Source organism: Sorex fumeus, unplaced genomic scaffold (assembly GCF_029834395.1).
Source record: "Sorex fumeus unplaced genomic scaffold, SorFum_2.1 ptg000130l, whole genome shotgun sequence".
In the NCBI taxonomy this organism is placed as follows: Eukaryota; Metazoa; Chordata; class Mammalia; order Eulipotyphla; family Soricidae; genus Sorex; species Sorex fumeus.
In genome coordinates this window covers 5,069,154-5,082,681 of record NW_026606187.1, presented here as the reverse complement: position 1 = coordinate 5,082,681, position 13,528 = coordinate 5,069,154, and the positions used below count along the sequence as shown (strand labels likewise).

The following is a 13,528-nucleotide window of genomic DNA, read 5'->3' as shown; positions in this document are numbered from 1 at the left end:
ACATCTCTGACTATGTCCGTTTGAGTATATGCAGGTGTTTCTGTACTGACTTTTGAATGACAGTGGAACCCCCTTGCCTGGGCTTTGCAAGTCCAGAGAGGAAGCACTTTGGCTTGTCGTAATCAATGAAGGGAACTATGGCATCTGGTAGGCCACATCCTGACCTTCCTGCAAGAAAAAGCACACAGGGTCTGGAGCAATAGTAAAGTGGGGAAGGCACTTGTCTTGTACATAGCCAACCCAGGTTCCAACCCTTGCACCCCACAGGGTTCCCTGAGCCTGACAGGAGTGATTCCTGAGCATGGAGTTAGTAGTTAGCTCTGAGTACTACCAGGTGTGACTACAAACCCTACTTCCCCCTCAAAAAAAAAAAACCCACAACAAAACAATTAAAAGACCAAAGATTTCTCCCTCCCCAGATACCAAGGGCACCCTCTGTTGGAAATTCATCTGGGGATGAATATTTGGAGCAGGAACAGTTATTCAGGAGGTAATATTTTTAATTCTAATAACCACTGCCAACAGGTTTGGGAAACAGTCTGTTTGGCCCTTGAGATACTCACTGTGGAAGCAGGCCAGCATCTGCCCGTCCCTTCGTGGTTCCAGATGCAGCACTGAGTGCCCAGCAATGCTCTCAGCACAGGGGTGAGTGAAAAACAGGTCACCGGGGCCCTCAGGAACCTCCAGTCCAAAGTTACAGCCACAGACAGGCCTCCCTCCTGACCCAGGATCCCTTAGTCTGTGTTCGTCTTTGTTTTGTTTTGGGGTTACACCCACTCGTGCTCAGGGTTCAATCCTAGCTCTGGAATCACTCATGATGGGCTTCAGGGGAGCTGCTGGGGTTTTGGGGATCAAGCCCAGGTTGAGAATATGCAAGGCAAGTGCCTTACCCATTGTACTCTCTCTCCGGCCCCTCTGTGTTCCATCCATCCATCCATCCATCCATCCATCCATTCATTCATTTGCTTTCTGGGCCACATTTGTGTGATGCTCAGGACTTACTCCTGGCTCTGCGCCCAGGGATCATTCCTAACGGGACTCAGGGGACCATGTGGGATACAGGCCAGGTCAGCCGCGTGCAAGGCAAACACCCTACCCACTGTACTATCACTCCGGCCCTCTCTGCTCCTTTTAAAGGACTCACCCCACTCTGCCTTGGGGGTTGTGAGCCCCAGACCCAGTCTCCTGGAACCCCCCACCCCATCGTGGGCTGGAGACAGAGGATGAACCAGCAGATTCTCTCCTCCCAGAAGTGGGATGGTGAGGGCAAAATCTGCCTCTGCAGAGGCTCCAGCATGACGTGGGAACAGTAGGGTTTGTGGGATTCTGCTATGCAGACAAAGGTCAGAGCGAAACAAAGAGCAGGCCCAGTGGGACAGACTGGGCTCCTGCCAGTTCCTAGATCTCTCCCGGGAAACCAGGCATCACGTCTAGAAACACACACCCAATGACCCTAATAAGTTCACAGTCCCCATGGCCCCGTGAGAGCTGGTTTCTGACCCCTCCTGCCCACTTGGCACCCAGAGTCCCTCACATGTGTGACAGGACCCCTGGGTCATTATCCACCCCACTGCATCCCCACCCGGTGGCCTTCCTGATCTCCTGACCTCAAATGAGTACTTGAGCAGTCTGAGTGCCTCTGGGAGCTAGATTTCCAAGGACAGGGAAGGGGGCCTGCTGCACCCTGGGCCCTCAGGACCACCCCACCAATCTGCAGGGGGGAACCACAAGTCTGCTTCAAGAGCTGCCTGCTGTCAAGCAATGTAAGCTGCAATCTTTCAATCTTTTTTTTTTCTTTTTTGGGTCACACCCGGCAATGCACAGGGTTACTCCTGGTTCTGCACTCAGGAATTACTCCTGGCGGTTTCCTGGAGGTGCTCAGGGGACCATACGGGATGCTGGGAATCGAACCCTGGTCGGCCGCATGCAAGGTAAACACTCTACCTTCTGTGCTATCGCTCCAGCCCCTGTAAACTACAATCTTACCAACAACCCAAGAACAGGATTGCTGCTACTCCCAATGCAGATGAGTTGGGAATGACTGCAATCTCAAATCCCACAGTGGGAAGACGTACTTCCTTACACACACAATTACCTTTTTTTTTTTTTGGTTTAGTTTGGTTTTGGAGCCACATATGGAGATGCTCAGGGCTTACTCCTGGCTCTGCAATTGGGAATCACACCTGGCAGTGCTCAAGGGACCATCTCAGATGCCAGGGATCAAACCCAGACTGGCTGCGTGCAAGGCAAGCGTTCTTCCCAGCTGTCCTACCACTCCGGCCAATCCTTATTTAAGTATCACTGGATATCTTTAATTCCCCCTAAATTATTATATCAAAGTCCAATAACATTCACCTTTTTTCCTCATTCCTGTACACAAGCCCTCACAAAATCAGGGGCTTTTCCCTCAATCCAGAGGCTTGACACCTGACCCACACAAAGGACATTTTACAATGTGTCCCAGGGCACATGCACCCACAATGGGGGAGAAATAAAAACATCTGGGTCCAGAGTGATAGTACAATGGGTCGGGCTGACATGGATTCTGTTCCCAACATCCCATATGGTCCCCTGAGCACCACCAGGAGTGATCCCTGAGTGCAGAGCCAGGAGTAACCCCTGAGCACCACTGGGTATAGTCCCTAAGCCCCCAAGACCAAAAAACACAAAAACAGAATGAAATTTGTTTTAAACCAACAAGACCTTCCATTTAACAAGGCTCAGATCCATAATCCAGAGCATGGGCTGGAGAGAGAGGAGGAGGAGAGTGAGAGAGAAAGAGACAGAGAGAGAGAGAGAGAGAGAGACAGAGAGAGACAGAGAGAGACAGAGAGAGGAGAGAGACAGGGAGGGAGGGGGAGAGAGAGAGAGAGAGAGAGAGAGAGAGAGAGGTCTAGATCACAGGCTTTGAATGCAGGAGACCCAGGTTTGATCCCTGGCACTGCATGGTTCCCTGAGCACTACCAGGAGAAGCCCTTGAGTACCACCGGGTGTGACCCCCAAGCCCAAATCAACCAGCAGAATTTCAAGGAATGCACAGGGTTTAGAAGCACAGCTGCCCATCAGCCAGGACAGGTGAGCAGGGGCAGCAGGCGGCCACTTACCTTAAAGTGGAAGGAACTGCCAGGGGACCCGATGGAGCCGTAGGACTCAGTTTTCATTCTGTTACTGCAGTAGAGATCAGCCTTGACATTAGCATTCTGATGAGTTCTCGGGTCCTCGGTGATGGGGCAGATAAAGAAACCTTCCTCGTCATCACTGTCTGCATCAGTTTCCCCGTTGTGGCCGGTCTGGCTGCCATCAACTCCCTCCAAGCGGAAGATAAGATCTTCCTCTGCCATAGTCTCGGATTCGGTGTCACCCAACGGGTGCACGGTCCAAGCAGAGTTACTGGGCAAATGCAGCGGTGAGGGGTCTGCAAAGGAATAAGAGAAAGGGTGCTGAGCCCAGGAGAGACAGTTCACTGGGCACTTCACCCCAAATGTGCATGCATACAAGCTGGCATCCACAGAGTGAAAACTCCCACTATCTTTAGGGGAAGCACTCAGCAAGCTGCCTCGAGAAACAGTTTATTTTCTATTTATTTACTTATTATTTCTGCAGTGCCAGGGATTATTGGACCCAGAGTTTCCTTCCTGCAAGGCACGTGATCTTCTGCTAAGCCACCGCAGATGAACGAACTCAGGATTTGCTAAAAGTAAACATTTCTCAGGGCTGGGGAAATAGCAGGTGGGGACCTTGACTGGCACACAGCTGAGCCACGTTCAGTCCCCGACATCTCATGGAGAGATCACCAGGAGCAATACCCGAGTAGAGAACCAGGAGTAACCCCGGAGCTCTGCCAGGTGTGGCCCCCAAACAAATACAGAAAAATTAAACAAACAGTCCTGAAGTCACTAGAATGATCTTTCCGAACACAATTGAGACTAAATCATGGTCTTATTTGAGAACTACTTCTGATGACTTCTCTCCACAACCTTTTTTTTTTCTTGCTTTTGGGTCACACCCAGCGGTGCTGGCTCTGAACTCCTGGCTCTGAACTCAGGAACTACTACTCAGGAACTACTCCTTACACTGCACTGGGGCCATATGAAATGCCGGGGACCCAACTTGGGTCAGCTTCGTGCAAGGCAAACGCCTTAACCACTGTACAATCGCTCTCTCCACAATCTTACAGAAGTCCAAACTTCTGAGCTGGAGAGACAGTTAGTACAGGGGTTACAGTACTTGCACGTGGCTGACCCTGGTTCAATGCCAATACCCACAGAGGACCCCCTGAGTACCACCAGGTGTGCCCCCCACCAAAAAAAAAGAAATACTTCAGAAATCTATTCAGCCTTCCTTTACAGAACGGGCTTTGCTATGGTGTTTTTTTTTTCTTTCTATTCTTGCCTCTCTCTTTTTTTTTTCCTTTTTGGGTCACACCTGGCGATGCACAGGGATTTCTCCTGGCTCATGAACTCAGGAATTACTCCTGGAAGTGCTCGGGGGACCATATGGGATGCTAGGAATCGAACCCAGGTCGGCCACGTGCAAGGCAAACACCCTACCCGCTGTGCTATCGCTCCAGCCCCTATTCTTGCTTCTTAATGCAGTACTGGCACTCATCTCTCAGCTCAGTTTAGAAATCACCAGTGGGGGATCGACAGCTGGCTCAGTTGCTGGCCCTCTGGGCTGGACACAGCTGCCGGCCTGGGCCTGGTGTGTGAGTCACCTGATCCAATCCCCAAGCCCAGGCCCCGGGCCTGCATCTCATGGTTCTCAGCCACAACAAGCCCTGCTCACCCAGGGGGGCGTGGCGTGGTAACCAATGCTGCCAGCAAACCCAGACAGGCCATTGATCCCTGAAGGCCAGGACTGTGCCCAGAAAGAGCCAGGTCATAGCTTCTGCCTGCAAACCTCCAGGCAGTGTGGCTCAATGGTGACACTGAACTCAAAAGCTGGGTCACCAAGGGCACAAATCTTGGCGACGCTGGCGGCAGTTTGACCTTCATCTCCCCTGCGCCCCCATTTTACAGGGAGGGGCACTCAGAGGACAAGTGGCCTGAACAGCGGCTTCGTTCCCAGCTCCCCTCTGAAATCCCTATAGAAAGAACACAACCAAGGGCTGGAGTGATAGCAGAGTGGGTAGTGACCCCTGTGCATCTCTGGGTGTGACCCAAAAAGCAAAACAAAAAAAAAGAAAGAACATGGAGAACATGACCAGAGCCATAGGACAATGAATCAGTGAATAGAACGTGGCTGACCCATTGGATCCCCAGCACCCAGTTTGGTTCCCTGAGCACTGCCAGGAGTGATCCCTGAGTGAAGATTCCTAAGCACTGTCGGGTGTGACCCCTCCAAAATAATCCCAAAGAGAAAAAGAATGAACCGCCCACTCCCTGGAAGCCTCAGAGCTCCTACTCCCGGGAGCGTCATGGACAGCCAGGGGCCTTAGCTTGAGAGACCATCAGTCATTTCCTGTCAAATGTATGTGCAAACGGGTACTGAAGCCACAGAGGTGCAGGGGAAGCAGGGAGGGGGTGAGGGGAAGGGAGAGCATCATTCGCCTCCTTGAACCCAAGCCTGTCTGTAGTTGTAGTTTGAGTGCTTGGTGTCCTTCTAACAAGGGAGAGAAAAAAAAAACAGACATCTGTTGTCCCGTGTTCACTGCAGCATTAGTCATAGCAGAGAAGATACAGAAGCAGCCTAAGTGTCCTTCGCACAAGAGTGGAAACTGGCCAGAGTAACAGTATGGCGGGGAGGGCACTTGCCTGGAAAGGGCACCCCATATGGTCCCCTCAGCCCACTGCACTGATCCCTGAGAGCAGAGCCAGGAGAAAGTCCTGAGCAATGCTGAACGTGGCCCCTCAAAGGACAAACAAACATTAAACACCAAATGGCTAAAGGAAATGCGACCTGTGGGCTGGAGAGACAGGACAGTAGGCAGGGCGCTTGCCTTGCATGTGGCTGACCTGGTTTGATCCTGGACTTCAGACAGTCACCAGAGCACCACCAGGGGTGGTCCCTGAGAAAAGTAAGCTCTGAACATCACCAAGTGTGGCCAGAAAGACAAAAACCAAACCCAAACAAACACATCTCAAGGCTGAGGTGGACATGCCTTGCATACATATATACACACACATATATATGTGTGTGTACCTGAATTTGATCGTGGGCATTGCACAAATAAACGCAAAACAAAAAACCATAAAAAGAAACAAACCCAACAATGCATACCACAAAGAGGAAGAGAAATGAGCTCATTTACTGCCACAAGCCGTGAGCACGGCTGGACCCAAGGAGATAAGTCAACTTTTATAAGTCCACGAAGGCTCATAAAAGTGTCTCTACAGTCCTCTGTGCTTTGTTCGGAGAAAACGGTTTATGGGGGAAAGGCTGCTTCATGATTTCAACCGCCAGGGGGGAAATGCATCTTACAGTGCAAAGCCACAAATACTAGAATGACAGTTTTGAGGGACAAAATGGTGGGGAGGGCTTGAGTTTCTCCTTCGGAATCCTTGGCTGAACACCCCTCTCACGCCATCTGGGGCACTCTGGACCTCTGGTGGGTCTCACAGGGAGATGGCACATTTCACTTCTCCGGGGAGCTCTGTTTGTACAACCTCTGGGGGAGCCAGGCCACGTGAGGATCGGGAACAAAAGGGGCCCTGTCTTGGTCCCTGCAGCTCAGGGCGCAATGCCTGACACACACTCTCTGGACAAAGGCACTGCACCCAGAGGAAAGAGGGAGATTTTTGTTCCTCCAAGGGGCACTGCAGGAAGCCAGGGCCACTGAGTTGTTATTATTATAAGACTCTGGAGGAGGGAGGCAGAGCGACAATACAGCGGGGAGGACGTTTGCTTAGCCAACCCAGATTCGATTCCTGGTATCACATATGGTTCCCACTGGTCCCAGCAGGAAGGATCCCTAAGTACAGAGCTGGGAGTAAATCCTGAGCACCACCGGGCATGGCCTCCAGAACACACGAACCAAACTTGTGGTCACTCAAGAAGTCAGCTGAGGGCCAGAGAGCGCAGTGGGTAGGGCATTTGCTTGCATGAAGCTGACCTGGTTTGGATTCCTGGCATTGCACATGGTCTGATACAAACGACACCAGGACTGATTCCTGAGCGCAGAGTGAGGAGTGATCCCTGAGCATTGCTGGGTGTGACCCCCAAACCAAAAAGCAAACAAACAAAAAGACCCTAACAGGGGCCAGCGCAATAGTATTAGTGGGTAGGACATTTGCTTTACAGACACGGCCAACCTGGGTTCAATCTCCAGCATTCTATATGGTCTCCTGAGCATCACCAGGAGTAATTTCTGAGTGCAGAGCCAGGAGCAACCTCTTAGCACTACCAGGTGACCAAAAACAAAACTAAAAAAAAAAAAAATACTCAGCTGAGCTCTTGAGTGGGGAAGACCCTCTGAAAACATCAAGGCCAGGGTCTGGCCCAACAAGGCCCTTGGGATAAACAAATCTGGGGTTAAACCTTAGATCTACCACTCGCTGCTGAGTGACACTGGGAAAATTACTTAACATCTCTGAACCTCTCTTCACTCAGAACGAACCTCTGTTCCACTGGTTCTTCCAACAGTAGAATCGAGTGTGCAAAGTAGAGAAGAGCTGAGAGAGTCTGCCACGGGCCACAGTCATGGTGGCACACAGCTGGCTCTCTGTACTTCAGGCACTTTCTGCATCTAATTTTGCCCTTGGACAGTATTCAGAGAAGAAATATGGGCAGAAGGAAGCGGCAGGGTAGGAGCCCCATCCTGGCAGCACATTTCCCACACCCAGCCAGCCTGCCAGCCCCTGCCAGCCCCTGCCAGCCTGCCTCGTAACATGAGCCGTGCAGTCACAGCATTTCACCTTACTATTTCATTACTTGGAGGGAGGTTCCCAAGCCACGCTCAGGAGACCCAGGGGTCACTCCTGGCGATACTGGCCAATCCATCAGAAGGTTCTAGATGAAGGCCGCCAGCAGTGCAGGGGGTACAGGATATCAGTCTCAGGCACCTGCATGTGCAAGGCACACACCCCTCTCTGCTGAGCTAGCCCTGGCCCAAATAGCCATTTAGCAGAGTCTCCGAGTCTTGCTCAGTGCCCTGGAGATGAGCTCCCCCGGGCCCAACCTCTCAGGCATCACAGGCAACTCCCCTTGCCCTCCCTGCTCTGGCCAACTTCTCTAATCATCCCACAGGTTGCAGCTAAAACGTCACCTCCTCCAAGAAGCCTCCCCTGAATCCTAGGAGTGATGGAGAGGTAAAGTGGCTTATCCATGCTTCTGGAGCGAGAAAGTGGGGGAGCTGGGTATGTAACCACACAGGCTGATGCCAGGGTGCTTTCTCAGTCATCACTGGTCCTCCTCATGTTAGTCCGGGTCCCACAGCCGTAGTTTCCTCACTGAAGACTGTTAATTGGAAAGACTCTCAGGTCCTGCTCCTGTCCTGCTAACGCACCTCCAGGGCACTAGTGTGCCCAGACAAGCTGTCTGGGTGACTCTGATGCACAAGGCAGTTGAGTCAACAGATTTTCAGCCTCTCCCTGTGCAGTCCGGGCGAGATCTAACAGTGTCGCTGCTGCTGAAGACCGTTCTGCTCTGGAGAAAACCTTCCTTCCTCCTCCTCCTCCCCCTCCCCCTCCCCTCCCCTTCCCCTTCCCCTTTAGGACCAGACTTGAATGGTACACACCTGTGGGACAAAATTCAGTTGTAAGGACCACACTGCCCATAAGCCTGGGGAAACGGGTTCATGGTTAGAATGCGAAGAAAAGGGTGTGAGAACAGAGCGTCTGCCACATAAAGTACAGTAAGTAGGCATGTCCTCTATCAGTGATGTCTTTCTGATCTGCCACAAAGTATCCCTCTGCCACAAAAAAAGAGTGTATAAAAAAACGCACACGCACAACCAGGGCCAGAGTGATAGTACAGTAGGTAGGGCTCTTGCCTTGCACCTGGCCAACCCGGGTTCAGTCCCCGACACCCCATGTGGTCCCATCTGACCACCGAGGAAGGAGTAAACCCCAAGCACTGACAAGTATGGCCCAAGAAAACAACAACCAAATTTTTAATTTTTTTTAAAGAAAAAATCTGTACATCATAGAAAGTACACAATTGATCACATACACATGAAGAAGAGCATTTCAAGTGCTCCGCAGGCCCCAACTTCCTGCCAAGGACCCCTGCAGAAGAACTTGAGGTCCAAGCTCATCCCCCACTTTTGAGCAGGGCAACGCCACTCACCTAACACCGGAAGCCATGTCATCAAGAGGATTTACTGTGTCTGTCAAATTCATACTGAAACACCCGCAGGACATCAGGGGCGGTGGAGCCCAGAGAGAACAGTGGCACACCTCCTGTCTAAACCTTACTAGCAGCCTTCCCAACTCCGCTCAGATATCACCGCCTCCAGGAAGCCTTCCCAAACTCCTTCCTCTCCCGCTGCCCCCACAGCGGGCATTAACAGCTGTTTTCTGATCACTCTGGAGTCTCACACTCCATCTTTCTCATTCCCTTTCTTGTGGGGTGTTCCGTGGGACTCACCCAGCTGTGTTCAGGGCTTACCCCCCACAAGGGATCACTCCCGTGTGTTCAGGGACCTTATGGGGTGCCAGGGATCCAATATGGGTTTGCTGCTTGAAAAGCAAGTACCCTACCCCGATACTGTCTCTCAGCCTGTCTCCCCGTGAGACCACATTGGGCCACAGAGGTGGCACGTTTGTTACTCCAGTCCCGACCAGGTGGCTCCAAGGCAGGCTGCGCCCAGGGACTTTGCAGAGAACTGCAGGGCTGGGATCCTGTGACGTGGGGGAGTTCCCTTATAGCGCGGGGCTGGTCTCCCGCAATTCCCCACACCCCAGCCAGCAAGGAGGTATAGGCTGGAACTTAGCCCTGTGGCCCCCGCCCCTGGCCCTGCGCACGACCAGCCCAGCCTGCAAACACCCCAACTCCCCAGTCAACCACGCAGCCAGGGCGCGTCCACACGGAACTCGAGATTCTAGGAAGTTAGGGGACCCGGCTGGGGGTAGGGCATCACACGGGGACGGGCAGGAAGGCCGAGCGAGCCCCCACCCCCACCCCAGGTCCAGTGCCCTCTGGGGACCTCTCCAGCCCACGGCACGGCACACCACGCGTTTTTCCAAGAAACACCGCCAGTCAATTTTTGCACAGAAACAAAACATCCAGCCGGGCGGAGTTGGAGGCGGCGAGCTGCGTCCCCAGTCCCGCCTCCCTCCACGCACACTTTGCTCCCCCGCGCATGGCCTGGGGCCCCATTTCCAAGCCCCAGCGCCCGACCCACACCTACCTGGCCCGGGCGGACGGGCAGAGGCTCGCGGCCCGGTGCTCCAGGGTGCACGCTGGGAGGCTCCCCGGCAGTGCCTGGGCGCGGGGTGCTCCTGGAGGGGGGGAGCTGCAGCGATCGCGGGGCGCGGGGTGGCGGCAGCGCGGCTGGGCGCGCGGGGCTCGGGTCCCCGCGGGCGTGGAGCGTTGGCACGAACCCGCGGGCGGGGCGGGCGCGCGGCGTGGCGCTCCCGTGGCCGCCCCCTGCCGGCCGGCCGCGCTCCTGCAGCCACGCGCTTCGCCCAGGCTTCCGCGCTGACGTTAAACGGCCTCGCAACGCACGACAGGATCTAATGCGTGGGGCGGACGCCCAACTGGCTCCGGGGACCGGGGTGGACCGACGCTGGTGTAATGTGAGAAAGAGGCGCCAACCCCTCCCCCCCCCCGCCCGTCTTCCCGCTGCCCGTCTGCCGCCTGCCTTCGCGCCTGCATCCCAGGGTTCTCCCAAACAACCCGGATCTCTTTGTGTGTATAAGTCTCCGTGGCTAACTGCAACGTGTTTTTTTCGGGTAAGTATGCGTAACTTGAAAGTACTTTTATTCGAGGAAGTCTTGGTCAAAGCAGGAGCTCCACGACTGCGATCGTGTGTGTACTTGCTGTATTCCTGTCCCTCTAGGCCTTCCCCAGCTGTCTCGGCTATTGTCTTAGTCCCAAATTGAACCAGGCGAGCCACAAATCCCAACCAGCACCTCCAGATCTAGTATCTTGGGGAATGAACCCCAATTCCCTAAACATCACCAGGGCCCCCAAAATACTATAGTAAATGAAAGGACACAAGGACACACACACAGAACACCCATGATATATAATTACATTTATATAAAATGTCTAAAAATGGGAAACCCATAGGAAGCAGATATGTCGTTACCTGTGGCTGGAAAGTGTTTTTTTTTTGGGGGGGGGGGAGCTACTATGCACAGCTATGATGATGGCTACACTAATCTTTTAGCTTTTGGAGGGCACACATTTGGTGCTGGAGTAGGGTAGCAGTTGGCCGCAGGCAAGACAAAGGCCTTACCCACTGCACTCATTATTATTATTATTATTATTAATATTTTGCTTTTTGGGTCACACCCACTGTTGCTCAGCGTTACTCCTGGTGGTGCTTAGGGACCCTATTAGGGATGCTAGAGATCAAACCCAGTTTGGCCCCATGCAAGGCAAATGTGCTCCCCGCTGTCCGATCACTCGGTCCCTGCTCTCTTTCTCTGATCCTGAATGATATACTAGGAAAGGGAGTGGGGTGTGCTCGGGGAATGATGTTGCAATGGAAATGCACAAAAGGGGCCTCCCAGCTCCTCGTCTGCCTACACAGCGTCAGGGTGTGGTAGCAGAAGAGAGATGGCCCAGAAGGGTGATCAGCTCCTACGTGCACCGGCTCAGTCACGGACACGTGACAGCTTAGCTGCAGCTTAGCTGCATGGGTGTGCCCCTGCCACGGGCTCAGGGAGGCTGGAACCCCACTTGCCACCTACCCTCTAGGAGACACAGTTCTGCTTTATTTTTGTGGGTGGGGGGTGGGGGAGACAACCCAGCAATGCTCACTCCTGGATCTGCACTGAGGAGTCACTCATGGCAATGCTCGGAGGACCCTATGGGATGCCATGGATAGAACCCAAGTCAGCAGTGCGCAAGGCAAACCCCTCCCCGCTGTACTATGGCTCCAGCAACTCCCTTTTGTTTCCTTATCATTTACTTGCATCATATCACTCCAGCAACTCCCTTCTGCTTTCTTATCACGTTTTGCATCACAACACTCACATCTTCTTTCTTCTGGTGAAATGAGACTCACACTAACCCATGAGATTCCCAGAGCCCCTGGGAAGGGGACAGAGATCTTGACATGGTATCTATAGGGACCAGAGATCCTCCCTGTGTGGGGGTGGAGCAGGGCAGGGAAGGTAATGGGGAGCTAAAGCCTCAGTTGTCATACTAGGAATCAATACAGAAAGACCAAAATTGGTAAGAATTGCCCCTAACAAATAATCCAAGGCCTGGAGAGTATTGTAATTGTGGCAGAATTGCCTCAAGAATTCTCTGCTTTGAGGGCTGGAGAGATAGGACAGCGGGTAGGGTGTTTGCCTTGCACGCGGCCGACCCGGGTTCGATTCCCAGCATCCCATATGGTCCCCTGAGCACCGCTAGGAGTAACTCCTGAGTGCAGAGCCAGAGCCAGGAGTAACCCCTGTGCATCGCTGGGTGTGACCCAAAAAGAGAAAAAAAAAAAAAGATTCTCTGCTTTGAGGGCTGGAGAGGTAGGACAGCAGATAAGGCACTTCTTTGCATGTGGTGGAAAACCAGGTTCAATTCCCGGCACCCCCACCTGGTCATCTGAGCCTTGCCAAAAGTGATCCCTGAGCACAGAGTGAGAAGTAAGTTATGAGCTTTGCTGTAAGCATTGCTGGGTGTGGGCTGCTCCCCCCTGCCCCCCGCCCCGTGCTCATTAAAAGAATTCTCTGCTCCTTCCATGTCCTGTAAGACATGACCTTGGGCCTAGGGCCTGACAGTCTAGGGCCCGAGAGATAGTACAGGAGTTAAAGCCTTGCATGTGGCAGGGAAAGTGTATTAGAGGTAGGAGACAGCTCTGGAGCTGGGAGCAGGGCTGCACGTGGGCTGCTGCCAAGGCTGTTCACTGAGTTAAGCGGTACCCATTCGTGTGGTCAAGATCATCCTGGGAAAGAAAGATCGATACCTCCCTGAGGCAGGGTGACATTTCTGGAGTATAAGACATCAGCGCTGTGTGCGGGGGGTTGCTTATGGGCATGGCACGCATTCCCTTTTCATCTGTTTTGTTCTCCGATGTCCCCTTGTACTCAGAAGAGCACAGGACACCTTGCAAATGCTGAAGAACTATTTGCAGGAAAAATAGAGAGCTTGGGGCATACCCTGGGAGATGGATACTCCTCACACCCAACTCGGAGCCTGAGGGTCCAGCTGCTAAATGCCCAGGCCATGTGATACCCCCTTCCCCTCCATCCCAGGGCCTCTCAGCACTGGTTTATTCTCACTGCTGTGTTTTAAATATATTATATATATCACCCGAATTCCATGCCTCAAAAGAGCACAGTGGTCTTGTGGCTGTGGAGATTAGAAGTTCTAAAATTAAGGCATCAGGAGCTGGAATGATAGTTCAGTGGGTAGGGCACTTACCTTGCACGTGGTAGACCCAGGTTCAATCCCTAGCACCCCATATGGTCTTCTGAAC

General features: G+C 52.9%; 2 protein-coding genes across 2 annotated transcripts in view; both read right to left on the bottom strand.

The window, feature by feature from the left end:
* EEF2K (eukaryotic elongation factor 2 kinase) overlaps positions 1-3,341 on the bottom strand; it is a 34,457-nt gene extending 31,116 nt beyond the window's left edge. The window contains exon 1 of the mRNA XM_056138935.1: positions 3,105-3,341. Coding sequence (XP_055994910.1) covers positions 3,105-3,341 — 237 coding nt within the window. The remainder of the gene's footprint in view (positions 1-3,104) is intronic.
* Positions 1-13,528, bottom strand: part of POLR3E (RNA polymerase III subunit E) — a 282,521-nt gene that overhangs the window by 76,102 nt on the left and 192,891 nt on the right. The window lies entirely within an intron of this gene.